Consider the following 17,765-nt stretch of genomic DNA (forward strand, 5'->3'; position numbering starts at 1 on the left):
TGAACCAGATGTTGAAACAACTTTGATACAATAATGAAAACAAGCTATAGAGCAAGTTGCTAATATGATCAATGCCATCTCTAGTGTTGTTCACAGAAATTGCTTATTTGAGAGAAGGAAAGCAATTTCATACTGATTTGGTTTACTCTCTGGCAACATGTTTCTTTGCAGACATGGAAGGCATCATACAATTATGCCATCAAATGTAAATTACCGTGCCAATATCTGGGCATTAAAAGAAGAGAACTGTTCACATATTCTAGTGACTACTGCCTGTGGTTCGTTACGAGAAGAAATACAACCTGGGGATCTTGTCATAATTGACCAATTCATTGATAGGTGAGTAACAGCTGTTTTTAATTACGTTCTTGTAGTAAGCTTTTATAGGATGATGTGATAACCTCACTTCTTGTGGCACAAAGGGAGATTGATACAAGAAGGCAGGACAGGAAAGTGAAACGAAAGAAAAACAAACAAACAAAAGAACACATCTGAAGAGTGGAAGTGCCTTACTGCTGCCATTGCTGAAACACACCACCTACCCCTCACTGTGCTCACATGCACTGTTTGAGCTCCATAAATGTTCAGCAAGTGTCAGTGAATGTCAGTCGTCAGGTCATGCCTTGGATGGGTGCCATTGAACAGGCTCTGAGCCAAGCATTGTTCTCACTTCTCACACCACCCTCTGGTGCAAAGCTTGTTATCACTGTCCCGTGGTGGTTTCAAGAAAAAAAATCATTGGGGAGAATGAAGGGAGAAGGGAAGGATACATGCTGAAATCAAGTATAGCAAAGAAGCAAAAAATGAGTACCACCAATGCACTTAATGGAACTCACCTTACTCACGGATCACCAGGAGGCTAGGTAAAGTAATCTAATACCTAAGCCAGCTTTTTCAGATTCTTTGGGTAATTTGAGTTGAGCCAGTCACCTCAGCATGTACCAGACTTTCACATATACTGTGATCACAAGCAATGAACACATCAATGTTAGGATTTGTAAAATCACAGCTGAGTGAAATGCAAAATTAAAAAGTCCTCTTCCTCTTGGTGACCATACAAAAAGTGTTTCCCAGCGATGGTGTTTCCATTCTTCTTCACCCTTTCCAGGTGTATCTCATATGTATCATGGTGAACAGTAATTAGGGTTTTTTTGTTCATTGTCTTGGATGTGTTCTAGATGGTACATATCATCATGTTGCAGTAATTTCTTTACTAAAGCAAGATTCATGTTCCATTTGGGACAGGTAGCAAATCCTGGATTAATGTGTAGTTGGATTGCTACAACTGACATGACATTACTGGAACTGAATAATTGAAGTCACATCCCCTGATGTTAGTAAAGTTACAAACACACACATTTGAATGATTGCTTGTATCTACAGCAATATTGGCTATGAGTATAAAATTACAAGAGGTTCTCATACACACACATCCTTTTCCAATATAGATGAGCACTATTTCAGGGGTCTCATTGGGATACCTCTCAAAACAGCAAATGTTTTGCTCCGTGTCAAGACAAAGGTCTTGAGCCTTTATGGTATTACTCTCACAAGTAAATCCTTGTTGTTCCCATACAGAACATGAACTAATGTCAACCATTTGCCATTCATTTCCATTTCGCTGGGCCCAAATTTTGTGTTCTAATGAGTAGAGTATAACCCCACTGTGATTCAGCCCTAGCACAGTGATTGGGTGTGTGCGGTATTCTGAAGCACTGTGTATTGCTAGGACAAAAGCTGTAGCATGGTTATTAACAGGATCATAAGTAAAATGAACTAGATGTGACCAAGATTGAAATTCTCTTTCAAATTTCTTTGCATTGTCTCAGATCACCTTTTGAATTTTAGTGGTTGAAGTGTTTCCTTTACCTTCTACAACTAAGAGCTAGGAAGACATTATTTTGAATTATGGTAAATGCATCTACAATTAACTGATTGTCTTTATGTTAGTTCTTTCCCATTGAGATAGTACATTAGATAAGAGTCGCTGGTTGGTTCCCAGTGCTGACAGGGAAGACTGCAGGAGTGTTGCAGTGCATGTTGATCACTTATTGCATCCAACACCCTAACTTTATTTTTTGTCCTGCATCTCCCAGGAGCTGGGGGAGTTAGCCAGTATTATCCTGGCCCCATTCATCTTCTTATATATTTCAACACTGTGCTTAACCATGGTTGAAAAGGTTATGCCTCTGTTAGAATTAGAATTCGGTCCCATGTGCCCCGTATGCCCAATATGGGCATGGGACCACAACCAGCCAGTGAGTGTGATGGGGTCAACATAAGCAATTACAAAAATTAATCTGAAGAAGATGCCTGTCTGAAACAGTGACACTAATGATACCAGCAGTGTTCTCAGGGAAAAGAGCAGGGAGAGAAAGGGAACTTGGGAGACACAACAGCATCAGCATTCGTTAGCATCTCGAAAGCGAAAGAGAGAACTTCCCAGTTCCAGAGGAACCAAGGTCAGAGAAAGCAAAACTGGAAAAGAGAAAAAAAAACTTCCTGGTCACAAATGAGTCACAGTTAGAAGGTAGGTAAAGTCCACATGGTTAGATTTGTACATTTTCCTCTGATTGTCTTGAGCCTTCCAGATGTATTTGTTAAGAGGCTCTTTGAGGGTTAAAAGGACAGGATCAGTGTGGGGCAGATCGATCAATTTGGGTTTCTGCTGTGTGCTGCTGGTTGCAGATCTCTACAGCAGCTGTAAGAACAGCTCTTAGAACTGCACAAATGATTGATTTTCACTTTCCGTCCCCCATACAAGTTAGTTTTTGTAGAGGGAATTTATATGATCCACAACTCCCTTGAAGTTGGACCACTTACTCTGTGCCCACTCCATCTCCACAGGGAAGGGTTTGACACCGTGTTTGTTTTTTTGCTTTGGCAGCCACTGCCATTCTTAGGATCCTGGTGTATTAGTTTCACAAAGAAGGTCTAAAATCCCTTTTGTTTTAGGTTTTTGTTGCTTTCTGTTTTTTTAATTTTGGTTATCAAATACATATAAAAGTAAACTTTGTAACTTAAATAAATTAAATTTATTACGTATTTTATATGCAGCCCAGGACAACTCCTGTTCCATCAGTGTAACTTTCTTTAGTCAATACAAAATAATGGTAATGCAGCATTGAAAATTTAGTGCAGCTGTTCCCTGCCTTGCAGACAGGTTAGTGGGACAGATAAGGATGGCCAGCCCTTGACTGAAGTAACAGGGCAACAGGCAGGAGAGGCTGAAAGGTACTCTTCTTTGCCAGCCACTGCTTCATAGATAGCAACAAGCAGAGGCTGGTTCAAATCTGTGTTTGTTTTTAACAGTGAGCATAGCATATCAGGTAGCTGTGACATTTTCAGAATTGTAGATTTCTGCATGGAAGGGAAATTGTTAGACCCTGGGTGCAAGTACAAGTTGTCACTTGATCAGAGCAGCCATAGGTCATGGTTTCTTCGCATGCAGTTTGTATGTATGGTGCTAAACATTGTAGGATTTCTTGTTTGACCATCTAGTGATATGTCTGCTCTCTCCAAAAAACAGGGTACCTAGAAGTCAGAAATACATGTTTGTGCATGTGATCTTTCTTAAGTGATCTCTTAGGTATCTGGTGTATAGAACACTGCTCTAAGTGAAAGGGTTCAACCAACAACATGTGAAATATGCAGGAAATTGATTATGATTTTCCCATCCCTCCAATTCTAAATAATTCATTAGCAAACACTTGAAATAGAGATGTCAAATCAGATTTTGATGGCAGCTCTTCAACGTGTTGTAGGAGAAAAATTAATACTACCGTTTCAACCAAATGTAAACTGCAGATCATTTAGCATGTACTTTTGTTTTGCTGAACTCTCTTCCAAATATGTAACCTCTTCCTTGAGAATAAGTTATATATCTTTTTCAAATCTGCAGTAACTTATGACAAACTTCATTTAAATATTTGCTGATGAGCTCATGAGTTGGGTGTGGAACTGAATTTGGCAAGGCCAAACTGCACAGTGTTAATTTCTCTTGTTTATATAAACGAGGTCTTGCTAATGCAGCCATCAAGAAGACACACGGTGTTAAAAAGGCTGGTGAAAAATGGTTTATTATGTTGCCTTTGACTTCAGATTGTTCTCGTTCTACTCAGTTTTGTTGTATTCAGTTTTGTTTCATGATTGGGACTTTCTATCTTGCAAACACAGGAACATGCCAAGCAGGTAAATAAAACTGCTTCTTTTAGTGTTTAGCCTGTATTTCAAAAGTGTGTTCTATGTCAGTAAGTCGTTACTAAAGTTTAACAGTTGAGCATGTCTACATTTGTGGGGAAGGTGTGTTGCTTGACAGCACACTATGGAGATACATATGCTGGTGCTGAAAATTACAGTTAAAAAAGTCTTTCTTAAAAAAACATAGTTTATTATTTGTGCAGCACAAACCCACACCGTGAAATCCACTGAAATATACTAATTCACTCAGATTTCTAACTTCCCGTTGTGATTGGACAACATGGCTTCTTAATTTCCTGAAATGAGTGATGTTGTCGTTGTTTGTAATCTGGTGAAGTCTTAGACTGCATTAGACTGTGTTTTGGCAAAATTGAACTTCCACATAAAAAATAAAGTACTCTCTTTTCTGACCGTTTTGCACAGAAACATTCTGTGTGTTCATTACATTGTTTAATGGAAGAATGAAGGTAATAAATATATATAGCTTTCTTCCATTTTGTGTTTAAGAGTAGAAGTTGTTTAAGACAACAATTGTAAAATAAGGCTAGTCTTCATATTCAAATCACTTTACACATGAGCTGCTACAAAGAGGGCTTTGTGGTATCCTGGGATGCATTAGGCAAAGTATTGTCAGCAGACTGAAAGAAGTGATGCCTCCCCTCCACTTAGCCCTGTGATGCCTCGGCTCCAGTGCCTGGTCCAGTTCTGGGTTTCCTCCTACAAGTGCAACATGAACATACTGGAGAGAGTCCAAAGGAGGGCCATGAAAGTGATGAAGGGATTAGAGTACGTTCCCCATGGAGAAGGGCTGACAGAGCCTTCAGCCTGGAGAAGGCTCAGTGGAGGGTCTTACCAGTGTGTATTAATACACAGAGAAGGCAGCAAAGCGGACAGAGCTGGGTGGGTTTGTGTGGTTCCCAGTGGCTGAACAAGAGTTAGTGGGCACTAAGTGGAACACTGGAAGCTCTCTCTGATTATCAGAAAACACTACCATGTGGATCTTGGAGCACTGGCACAGATTGTCCACAGAAACTCTGGCATCTCCCTCCATGAAGATATTTGAAAGCCATCTGGACGTGGTCCTGGGTAGCCTGCTGTAGATGTCCCTGCTTAAGCACAGGGCTGGACCAAATGACCTCCAGAGATCTCAGCCATTCTGTCATTCTGTGAGTATAGGTAGCCATTGCTATCGTGTGGATATTTTTTGTTCCCTTCCATGCGTTTATTGTTTTCTGTTCTGTTTGATCCCTGTTCTTCACTCAGAGTATGTTTTCTGCTTTTCCAGGACAAATAAAAGGCACTGTACTTTATATGATGGTCAATCTTGCAGTCTCTCAGGAGTGTGTCATATTCCAATGTCAGAGCCATTCTGCACTAAAACCAGAGAGGTTAGTGAATTATAAAGATGTTTTTTTAAAATGTTGTATTTATGATGCTTGTTATTTATAGTATAATAGTCTAATTAGCCACCATCAGAATATAGAGATGATGTCCATCTCTCCCCCTCATCTCAGCACTGGTGATACCTCAGCTCTAGTGCCTGGTCCAGTTCTGGGTTTCTTCTTACAGGGACAACATGAACACATTGGAGAGAGTCCAAAGGAGGGCCATGAAAATGATATTGCTGTTATTCACATAAGTGTTAAAGAAAAATGCAATTGAAAGGCATGGAAAGTAAAAGATCTTTGATTATGTGGAACGCTCTAAAAAGACAATTGGCATCCTAGATTTCAGAAGGATAAAAACCTTTTTTGTCGTATAACAGGTGAAGAGAACCTGTATGAACAAAGTTGGAAGGCAGATTGAGGGATTAATTCCTTTTCATGCTGAATGAAACAGCATCTGTGGCTGGGGCACTGTATGTACTTAAAGTACAACGAATTAAGAGCGGTACTCAGCATTCACAGAAGTGCCAATATTGTGTTTATGCTTTTGTGCATTGTAGCATTTGTTAGTGGTAGAGAGCAAAGAGTTTGTTAGTATGATATTAAATGTAGACACAAATCGAATTACAGTTGTCTTTTATTAAATTTTGCTTTCCTTTTTTTAGTGACTCCAGGATTTTCAAACGTCAAAAACGCTTAGACTAAATATTGTGATATTGCTGTTTTTCAATACAGTTAAAACCTTTCAGGAAAGCATGTATCAGTGGCTAAATATGCCTTCTCATTGTATTCTTGAATCGGAGGAAAAAGGAAAGTGAAGATTGAATTCAGTGTTTTGTGTTTTTGTGGAACGGTCTGATCAGAAGCTGCAGGGAGTCACATTCTCGAGGAGAACAGGAATCTGCAGGATTAGTCATATCCATCCAACAGGTTTACTCTCTATGCAGCCAGTTGCTACACTGAGCCAGTCAGAACTGAGTTACGAAGCAGGTGGCTCAATTTGTACCCTAAGCATGTACAAAAGTTCATATTGCCAGCTATTCTGCTTGTTACCAATTCACTGCCATTATAGGTTATTTTTATTAATTAGACAGGAAACTGTGTGGCTTTAAGATTTCCACCAGTAGGTCCATGGCATTGTTAGTGGAATAGCATTTAGCGCATTAGGAATGCAGTGAAGTAAAGACATTTTAAAGCTGAAGAGGAGACAGTCATATTATACAGTGCCTGCACTACCCTCCTTACTCTGGGCTGCAAACAATACAAAATACTTCAGATTTTTCAAGCAGTGAGAGCCTACCCACATGCTGTTACCAAAAATTAGTTGGTGCATAGTTGCTTACTGTCTTTGAGCTTGATGTCGTGCCACAAGACACACAAGTTGTTTATTGAGAGCTAACTGTATGTTTTATATAACAGATTAAAAATGTTATTACTGAAATAATTGGCTACACATCACACTATGTTTCTTTTCTTGTTGTTTTTAAAAAGTTTAAGTAGACATAAGTAATTTACTGAGGTTGCAAGAAACATACATCAGGTTTTCATCTGATTGCTGAATAGCTATAAGCAGTGCTCTTTGGGTACTAATTTTTGTAAAAAAGCCAAAGAAATGCTCCTTTTCAGACAACAAACATTTAGGTACTTTCCAGTCTGACATGTGGTGATTATCTCATTAGGTTGTGCATTCTAATCAGCCTAACAGATGTTTTAAATGAACATGTGGTTTTGAGCTGCTGGAGAACCTGAAAAGAGATACCAGATAAAAGAAATCTGATTTTTTTTTTTTTTTTTTTCCTGGAAGTGTTCTTGAAATTGTTGGGATGATTTCCGCCCATTTTATCATAATTCAGAGAAACATCATAGCTAAATGCACTAATAATAATACCAAAACAGCTATGTTATGGGCTAATTAAGGATTTTATATAAAAAATCTGAAAAGTTTTTATTAAATTGTATTTCTGCAAACATGTAGAACTGTTCCATTTTATTTGGCTTGCACACCATAAATCAAATGAGAATCGGAAAGGAAAGTATCTGCATAGGCTGCCTTGATTCTTACTACTTTCAGAAACTCAAAGCAGTATCTTGCAAGGAATTAAGTGGTAGCTTTGTAAAGAGTTTCATGGAAATACTACCTAGCTTCTCTTGTTTAAGTCAAATCACAAATGGAATTGTATATTGATTTATTAATGTAATTAATAGGCGATGAATTTCACATTTGGAATCAGTGTGCGGAGTAATTAGCAAAGCACATTAAATAAGCAGCTACAAAGTTCTGAGAGTCCTTCTCTAGCTAGTCTCCCAAATCTCTCTTTTATGCTATCCACATGCATTCATACAGCTGCATGCATCAAAGCCCTTCCCCAGCACATGTGGGCCACAAGCATACCCACTCTTCTGAAGTAGAGGTTTGCCCATTTATCTCCCTGCTGAAGGAGATACGGGTACCCCAGCTTTATGGGTATTTGTGCTGTTCCTAACAGCCCCCTGATCCGAGCCAAGTCAGAAATCACTCAGTAGATCACGTAGCACACTCAGGACAGTTGTGGCTTTCCTAGGCCTGCTTTAGGCATGCCTTTACACTCTCATTTTTACTGTATCAACTGTTGCCAGGCCATTTTCCAAGAAGGGAAGTCATGGTGATTCTGCATATACTAGGTCCTCTTGGAAATAGAAAGACTATTGCAAAATAGTCTTTCTACTTCTACTATGTAAAGCTCAGTCAGTAGCATGGGAGAATGTTGTAATTTATTTCCACATTTTCAGGGTGTTTTTTGAAGCATACGGTTATACTTTTGCCAACAGTAGACTTCCAAAAAATGAGTTTCATATTCTTCCCATCTGAGCTCTACCATTATGGCAAGGCAGCACTTAGTAGCATCAGCATTTAGGTCTTCCACCATTCTGTTCTCAAAGTAAAGCCTAAATAATCATGCTAAGTGTTTCTGCTTTCCAACCTCCTACACTGAAAATAATAATCTGATGCAAATTCAGGTGAGTTCAAGATCATTCCTACTAGTAGGACCATTGATTTATTGTACTGGATGAGAAAACTGAAAATGATATTTGTATTTGGACAGCTGTAGCCAAGTGAATCACAACTGCTTGGTGTTAGGCTAACTTCTTTTGTGTGTAACAGCTGTTCTGGGGGGACTTTTTTGTGAGATGTGAAGCAGTGCATCAAGGGAGTTACTTGCTTCTCCTGATACTGGCATGTTTTGCAGGTTCTTATTGAGATTGCAAAGAAACTTGGTCTCCAGTGTCATTCCAAGGGGACAATGATCACCATTGAGGGACCACGTTTCAGTTCTCGAGCAGAAAGCTTGATGTTTCGCAGCTGGGGAGCGGATGTTATCAACATGACCACAGTGCCTGAAGTGATTCTTGCAAAAGAAGCTGGAATGAGTTATGCAAGTATTGCTATGGCAACAGATTATGACTGCTGGAAGGAGCATGAAGAAGCGGTGAGTGAAACTTTTTTCCTCTAGGTTTTGTCCAGAGGGGTCTGGATGAGAACCTGTGTGTAGCTTTTGACAGAGGTCACATGCTGAATTGAATTTGATTTTACTTAAATTAGTACCACTGAGTTTTTCTGGAGTAGCAAATGTTAAAGCAGGAACAGAATCAAATGTTGTGACTTCACTCGTTTTTATAAACTTGCCTTACTGTTAGCAAACAGTTTACCTTCCTGTGTCTAAATCAGGAGTTTGCATGCATGACGTTGGTGTGAACTTATGTCCTGTAATTGATTTGGTATTTTTTTCTTTTGCAACTTTGTGCAAAAGGATATGTCTTGTTTAGTTTGTTTTCTCATGGGATACAACTGAGCAGCAGCTATGAGTGGGTAACTTCTCCTGGTAGCCTATTAAATCATACTCATCATAGAAAGGAACAGTACAGCTTTACTGCTTGAGAGATACCAGTTAACTTAGTCAGACACTTGATAATTTGTGTCAGTAACTAAAAATTCTCTTTCAAATTTTATTATACAAATAAAATCTTTCCCACCTGTAGCATCCCTGTACAGTATTATTAAATCTTAATTTCTTAAATACAGTCTCAGTGTTGCTTCTGTTTTCTACAGAGCTGTTTGAACATGGGTTGAGCAGTACTTCAAAAACAGCAAAATAGAGATAGTGTACATTTTTATGGAACCAGCAGGTCTTGGAGAATTCTACAGAGGTTTTGTTTACTTTACTGTTTTGCTTATCTAGCTTTGGCTTTTTTTTTTTTTTTAGATAATCACTATCTAGATATGTTAATTTTTGTTCACTGTTATTATGATGCATTTAAACATGGCTAGAAAGCAGATGGTTCTTCACCGGTGTCACTACTTCTAATGTGTTCAGATGAAAAGATTCACTTTTTTTTCTTTTTTTAAGTACAAAGTTCACAGAATCAGAAGCAAGGTAAAAAATGCAGTCAGAGATACAGTCACAGGAAAGTTCTTACTAGTTAGAAGGATCATGGCACTTTAAGATACATACTATGCTTTTGTCCGTGCTCCACATTTCTGCTTAGTCAAGCTGGAGGTTTAAAATTTGTGCCCTGAAAATTGAGAAATACCACTCAGTTCTGTTGTATTTGTAGGTTTCAGTGGATAAAGTTTTGAAGACACTGAAAGAAAATGCAAACAAGGCTACTAGCATACTCCTGAGTGCCATACCTCAGATAGGTTCCATGGAATGGACGGACACCCTGCACACCCTGAAAGTAAGTACATGGAGCTCAGTTGCTACTGGGGACAGTGTAAATGTGCAGACATCTGTTACATGTTCCCAAATGTTTCTGCTTAAATTGTAAATTTTTGGAGTGTGTGCTTTAACAAACCCGATCCATTTAAAATGGGCAAATAAATTGGTTAAGAACCTTACAAGGTTTGTTTTGAAGATCTAGCTTCAACTTTAGCTTCAGTTTCATAGGAAATGCTATAAAACTTAATGGTTGAGGATTTAAATGCTACCCATTATAGCATAGGTAAGATTCAGGATAAGGGTACAGAGTGAAAACCTTTACCTCTGCTCAGCTTTAACTTAGATTTTAGAACAGTGAGACAACTGGGAAAGATTGAGCTGCATGAAAGATACTGCATCTGCTTCAATTTGTAGGAGAGGAGTTTGTCACAACATGTGGGTATTAGCCAGTTTGGTGTTATTAAAACTGTTCATTCACATGCTTTCAGATCCAAAGTGCATGAAAAAAAGAGTAGAAAAGGATACATTACAGAAGATCTCAGGAAAGGAATTTTTAGGCAGAATTTTTCTGTAGATAAGGATTTGTTTTTATGTTTACGTTAGACAAGAATTTGTTTTTATGTTTTACATTATTGCAGTTTCAGTGGAGTGCTTGAGATTCCTTTCTGTCTATAGGGTAGAGTAAGAGAATGGTGTCCATCCAACTTCTCAACAGGGTTTCTGTGACACATGAGTATTTCTCACAGTGCTAGGGTGTGCAGCATGAGATGGACTGAGAGTTACATTGGGATGGTATGAGAATCCATGTGAGGAAAGTGAACAGTAGAGGGCCACAGAGAGCTGTGTGAGTGGGTGCAGCAGCCTGAAAAGGAGGAAGCCTTTTGCAGAAGTGAAGGAATCCGATCTCCAATGACTCTCTCAACTTTCAGGTTCTCTTTTTGTCTTTAAAGAAACTTAATGCATTTTCTGAAGTTTGAGTGACTAAGACAGAAAAAAATAGGCAGAAGACATAAATCATGTCTCCTTTTATGCCAAAGTATGTCCCTATCAACTATCAACAGAACTGTCTGTATTAGTAAAATTTTCAGTGTTCTGAAGGGGATAAAAATTGAAATTTTTTTTCCAGTCTGATTCTCTGGTCAGTGACAGTCATGTGTAGTTTAATTAACGTCCTAAAAGAAAGTCACATTAAGTAAAATTTCCTGTGAACTCATTTCAGCATATCTGAACAGGCCAGATTCTTTATGGAAGTTCCACCAAAATCCTTGAAATCAATGTTTTACTGATTCTTAACTAGGCAGCGTAGTCTTTTTTAGGATTATGGATTATGTTTATCCCTCTTCCCCACCCAAGTTCAGTTATCAAGCTCTTGTTTCAGTTCACTTTCAGCTATTCAAAACACCATTTCAGTTGCTTTCTGGAGCTATTGAACTGCTATTTGCTGAAAGAAAATGTGACATGCTGAGAGGAAGGGACACTCCTTCCTGTATTGTTTCTTAGATTCATTCTCTGCTGCTGCCTAGTATTAGTGATGAAGATTGAAGTAGGTTTGATATAGCTCAGCATTTCTTTTATTGTTATGGTTTTTGCTACTAGCGGCCGGGTTTTAGTGATAATATGCTGAGAAGGGAAGTTGATCTGATGATACTAAAATGTCTGGAAACAGGAACTGGGTATTGGTAATAAAGTTGAGAGTTGATGTCAGGAGGGTAGGAGTCGCTTTATTTTTGATTCAATACAACAAATACAAATGCAACAAAACAAAACAAAACAAATACAACAAAGTAGCAGGAAGATCTGAGGTTTTGAAGTCTTCCTTTTTTGTTTCTTTTACTATATTTTTTTTAGGAACAGCTGGAATTGCTAGAAATTTTACCATTTTAGATAATAAATGGTGGTAGATGAAGAACTGGTCTTGGGCTTTTGTGATTTTGAATAAAGGAAGAGGCAGTTATGTGATACAGCAAAGAGAGATATAAGTTTTGCCTCTATGCAGGTATTTGTTTGCATCATTAAGAGTTAAAAGGTTCATATTTATGTAAATGTATTCTACAGATTTTGCTCTGGGAATCTTTGAAGGTCAGCTGATCAGCATTTTTTGAACTAGTATTTTTCAGAGATACTTTTTCCCAGTGCTGAAGGCAGCACCTCTTGAATACCATAAAATAATGTGGTCAGGAAAACCAACAGGGAAGGAGCTGAGCTGTGCATGCTGATGCTCTGCTATCAGTAACAAAGTAAAACTGCACCAGCTTACACCCAGGCTACAGCTGGATATCTAAAATAGGCATTTGTCAGTGTCAGTTTCTCATATGCATATAGGGAACCATGTGAAACCATAAAACACTCTGTGAGCAGCAGGTTTTCCTTTCTGGCCTCCATAATCTGGCTATATGACTGTAGGAAGATCACCAGGCAGGAGCAAAACTGCTGCAAAGCTCCTCGCTCTACATTTGTTCCTTTCCTTGGAGATGTGCATCCTCCTTAGTGACACGAGAGTTGATGTCATCTCTGAAGCTCACAGTGGTAACACAGAGGGCTGAAGCAAAAATGTCTGAGTAGGAGAACATTCCCTTTTGTGTATTTTTTCTCCAGTGGTATGCCATTCAGTTCACGACTTATTTGAATGTCATTTCTTTTAACCATCAGTACATCTTCAGGTATTTGCTGTCCATATTGCTGCAATAGACCGTTCTCCAGGATCAGATTACATGAGTCTGAACAAAAGTTTTGGAGTTAACTTTTCTGCAAGGTCAGCATCTTCCCACAGCCTGTTAGTCTGAGGTGTCACCAGGTTACAAAGCCCTTACTCTTTCAGAACAGAGTGTGGTCCCTGTGTGTTTATGTCATTGACCAGGAAACATGATGATAACAGTGGTCCACATAACTTCTGACTGATGTCAGGGGAATTTCTAGATAGGATAATCCATGGGTGATACTCAGCTGGATCTGCTGGTTCAATGAGAAGTATATAGTAGGGTGATAATCATTGGCAGTTATTGCTATAATACTTATGAAATAGTGACAAACAAGAGCCTGTGGCATGCAAGGAGTTCAGGTGCAGAAATTCAGGTGAGCATACTTGTTTAGCCCGTGAACTGGTAGGCAGCATCTCATGGGAGGCAGCTCTGAAGGGACAAGGAGCTCTGGAAGGCAGGCTTTATTCTTCAAATATGAGTGATTGTCACAAAGACCCACTGGGAGTTGGAGTTTGCTGAGTGACTGACAGACCTTGGTGCAGAAATGCAGCATTCGGGTGTCAGAAGCAACCACAAACAATGAAGAATCCGGAAGCAAGAGCAGGCATGTAGCAGGAGTTTGAAACCACATGATCACTGTGGTCCTTTTCAAGCCTGGCCATTTTGTGACTCTATGTAGGGGTGGTTTGAGGGAAACCAGCTTGCCTGTAGTTGACAGCTGAAAGAGACATCAAAGGTGACAAGAGCAACTTCAGCATTGTGTAGTATCAGAAACTGACCAAGGAAAGTACAGGCTTATTACAGAATAAAGTAAACAAGTCAATGGCAGCAGGCACTTTCTGGAGGGATCTGACTTGGGGGTTGGACTCGATGATCTCTGGAGGTCCCTTCCAACCCCTACAATTCTGTGATTCTGTGATTAGTAGGTTCTTGTTTATCTTTGTTGGGAAAGGTATTGGTAAAAAAGTGAAATTGACTTGTTGAAAAGTATTTTAACTTATAAAAACTGGGAATTGAGTTCTGTACCTTTTATTATTAACAATTCAATCTCTTGAAGTTCAGAAGAGAATCTGTACTGAAATAATAAAGGGAATTTCACGTTAGAACTGATTTTTCTTACTGCGTGAATGTAAGAAAATCAGCTTTTCGTACAGTGTTAGATCTCCTGTGAATAATCCTCATGAATTTCTTAACTGTGGAATTCTACTGATATTCCCTGTTGTTTTTTCAGACTGCTGTACTAGCCAGTGAGAAATGTTTGTCAGTTCTGATAGAGGGAATGATGTTGTACTTGGTAAGGAAGTTGTAATGAGTGAAGACTTCAGGATAGTTTGGATTGGAGAAGGCATCCTCAGGCGTTGTTTTAGCACGTTCATCTTCAACATGCTGGGACTGTAGTGTGTTTGATAGCTATTTTGTTTTTTAGACTAATACAGGTGGTAACTGTATTCATGATTTATATACGTAGAGCTCTGATCTTAAAATATTCTTGATTGATCAATTTTCTTTGTCAAAAACAATCTCAAATCAGTATAACTATGTATATAGGCTGTGAATTGAGTTAGGCAGAAAGATTCTGTGTACTGTGGACAGCCTTGTAGGCTAAGGGCCTCTCAAGAAAGCTGAAACTGATGTTGTTCAGACCCATTCAAGGATAGGACCATAGTTACCTGTCCCTATGTATCACGAGCATTAATTTAATTTCCTTCCAACTCGTGCACCTTTAGATAAATATATCTGTACATGAAAGCTGTGCTTCAGAGCTGATGGTAAACCAACATGCAAAAAAAATCTTTTCAGGAAATTTCACTTTCAGAGCATTCTGTTCACCTTTGTAAAGAGGTTTCTATAAAGACAACTAATGCATGTAAACAAAAAATAAGCTGCACAGCTTTTCATTTGTAGCCTACAAGCCTAAATACCTGAATTTTAGTGTGGTGTCTGTGCAAGATTGTTGGCTCTCAATGTCAGTGCACCCTCCCTGTAATTCTTCAAACTTAGGTGGCACTCAGGAAGTTTGGAAATGCTACTGCACACATGGAAAGAGTTGCACCTGCTTGTAAACAGAATGATAACTATGTAGCTTGCCTTTAAGACAACAAATTTGCTTTGCTTTGGCAGCACTCACCTACTTTGACTTTGCATTTCAGACCACTGTGCAGTGTTCAGTCATTCTGCCAAAGCAGTAGCTGCCTGGATGGACTCCGAAGTTTGGATCATCACCAGGAAGAGTGAGCTGCTTTTGAATTTTCTGACCTTATATGCGTGAAAAGTGTTTAAAGCTTGTTAGAATGGTGTAAGCCTTAACCAATAATAGTGTGTAAGTCAGCTTTTTAAATGGCTGAAGTTAGATTTTAAGTGTGTTCTTAGCTTTGAATTACGTTTTTCTATCTGACTTTGTGGGACAGAAGAAAGCAGATTCATTCACGTGTACATTGGTTGCTTGGTTGTTTCAGCCTTACTGTTTCCTTTAATGATGGCAGTAGTCGTCATTCATTTCAGAAATGAGCTGGAAAAGTTGACATTTCAAAATAAAGTATTTTTATACATTGTCCATGTTTTTATTTCAGTATTTTTTTAATAAGTAGCTTTTTTCAGTAGTGTGCTAGAAGAAATAGTTTAATACTCGTTGTTCTTTCACGGCAGCAGCTGAGTAGTTAAAATATTAGCACATGCCTAAGCCAAGTTTGTGCCTGGAGATGTACTTGTGTGACTTAAAGAAGTACACGAAAATAATCTTCTCTGCCACACGTCTGCACTGAGCTGGTTGCTGCTGCTTCAGGACAGCTCTGTCCAGAGCTTCTGTTTCAAGTGATGAATGTACTGAGTGCTTTGAATGTATGTATTCATTAATGCAGCTATGCTTTTTCTTGTTTAAAAAATAAAACCAACCTATGCTTCTCCAGAGTGTGTGGAAATTTGTGTTTTTTGTTTACTTCTGGTCCTTCATTCCTCGACTTCGTTTCTCTGTCAGTGGCTTGCTATGGGTGGAACAGGTTGACAGTGGTACTTTATAAACACAACTTTGAGACCACTTTTAAAAAGTATTTGGCTGCTTAGAACGTAAGGTTTTAAGTCCCCGAAACAAGGGGAATTGCTGAAACAAAAATGGATGGTTGTGCAAAGCAAGCCAAGCATGGGGAAGGAAATAAAGTAGCTTGTCTGTGACTTAATTTCACATTTCAAGCAAGACGGATTATAACTGGAAAGGCGAGTGAAGTGCAAGCTAATACAGGTAAAGCTCCATGGTTTTCAATTCTTTTTCTCACTCTCCTGTGGAAGTGTCCTAACTTAAATCACAGAGATGCACGGCCTGAATGCTTTTAGGGCTTTAGGGGAAAAACCAAAAAGACACTGTTGTAAATTAGGTCTGTTTCTCTGACTTTTGTGCAGAATCTGTCTTGAGTGAATAGAGAAATGTAGCTGGGAAGTAGTGGGTGTATCAGAAGTACTGAAAACCTATTTTTTTTCCCCATGTATGTGGAAGTGAGACTGAATGGAAGCAAGTGACTGTAAATAGTACAGTTAATGCAGGAGACATACCGGTGTTAGCTAAGGATTGGTGAATATAAAATCAGTAGCCAATTGATACCATGTGAAATTTTCCACTGCACACCAAAAGAAATGACAGAGCTTAAAACTAAAAGAACTGTATAGATCCACACAGATAACAAGCAGAAGTGTCACTGAAGAGTCAGATCAACACACAAACAACTGCAGGAGGAAGACATGCACCCACTCACTCAGTTTTTGTTGGACTATCCTCCAGTGGCACTCACTTCAGAGACATCTGGGTTTGGTAATATTCAGACCCAAAAAGCTTTCATCCCTGTCCCAAGCCAGCACAGCGTGCTTGATTGTGTCACAGCTGTTTGCTCTCTCTGACTGTGTAGAGATTGTGTCCTTAGCCTATTTCTCATGGATTAGTGGAGTGTTGCATTTTGCTTACCGCAGCTATTCCAGTCTTTTAAGCCCCTCTCTCTTGTTCTCTCCATTCATTTTGCTCAAAGCATCCTCCACTATGCACGTTCACACAGTGACAGTGGTACCTACACCGATGTGATATTGCAAGTTCAGATGTGGTGCAAACTGAGGCACAAGGCACACCGGTAGATTTATCCTTCTGTGTTCCTTGTTCCCTCTACCTCACTCTCTTGTGCAGCCTTCTATTGATCTGTCTTGCTAAAGCAAACTTGCCAACTCATATCTCATTTTCGCTTAGCTGTCAGCATCCAGAGCATCGGTACAGGTAGCACATGACATCAGAAGTAGTACATATATTAGTACTCAGAACAGACCTGGGGCAGTTGGAGTTCCCAGAACTGCAACCAGCATGTGTTCTGTTTATCAAAATCATCTGGGTAACAGCAAGAGGCAAAATTAATGCAGGAGGTGCTCAGCACTGGGCGGGATCAGCCTTCTGAGAAGGAAACTGGCTCAACTGTTTTAACGACTTCTTCCTCTCCCTGCTGTCACTGCAGTGCTGCCTGGGGCAGGACAGAGCTAGGGAACACGACGTTTAGTCAGCCTGTACCACAAAATTGTCCATCTAGGTAATTGTGAAGTTCACCGTCTTCACTGTGAACCTGCCCAGGCTGTGTGTAGTGCAAAGCCATACGTGCACATTTGCTGCCTGAACATCAGCAGACAGCAAAGCCAGCCCCAGGTGCGTAGACAACAGACTCTGATAGATTGGATGCTTTTATGAAGATGTATGAAAGACATGGGTGACAAATCTATGGAATGACTCTGATGTTGACAGCATTGCTCACACAACATAGTAA

At 39.3% G+C, this 17,765-nt stretch overlaps 1 protein-coding gene across 1 annotated transcript in view; it reads left to right on the plus strand.

Annotated features, from left to right (window-relative positions):
• Positions 1 to 15,886, plus strand: part of LOC125687201 (methylthioadenosine phosphorylase) — a 28,736-nt gene extending 12,850 nt beyond the window's left edge. Inside the window, exons 4-8 of the mRNA XM_048932095.1 lie at positions 172 to 339; positions 5,486 to 5,588; positions 8,813 to 9,052; positions 10,179 to 10,301; positions 15,132 to 15,886. Of these exons, the coding sequence (XP_048788052.1) occupies positions 172 to 339; positions 5,486 to 5,588; positions 8,813 to 9,052; positions 10,179 to 10,301; positions 15,132 to 15,170 (673 nt within the window). The 3' untranslated portion in view covers positions 15,171 to 15,886. The remainder of the gene's footprint in view (positions 1 to 171; positions 340 to 5,485; positions 5,589 to 8,812; positions 9,053 to 10,178; positions 10,302 to 15,131) is intronic.
• The last annotated feature ends 1,879 nt before the right edge of the window (positions 15,887 to 17,765 follow it).

The sequence above is a fragment of the Lagopus muta genome, chromosome Z (genome assembly GCF_023343835.1).
Source record: "Lagopus muta isolate bLagMut1 chromosome Z, bLagMut1 primary, whole genome shotgun sequence".
NCBI lineage: Eukaryota > Metazoa > Chordata > Aves > Galliformes > Phasianidae > Lagopus > Lagopus muta.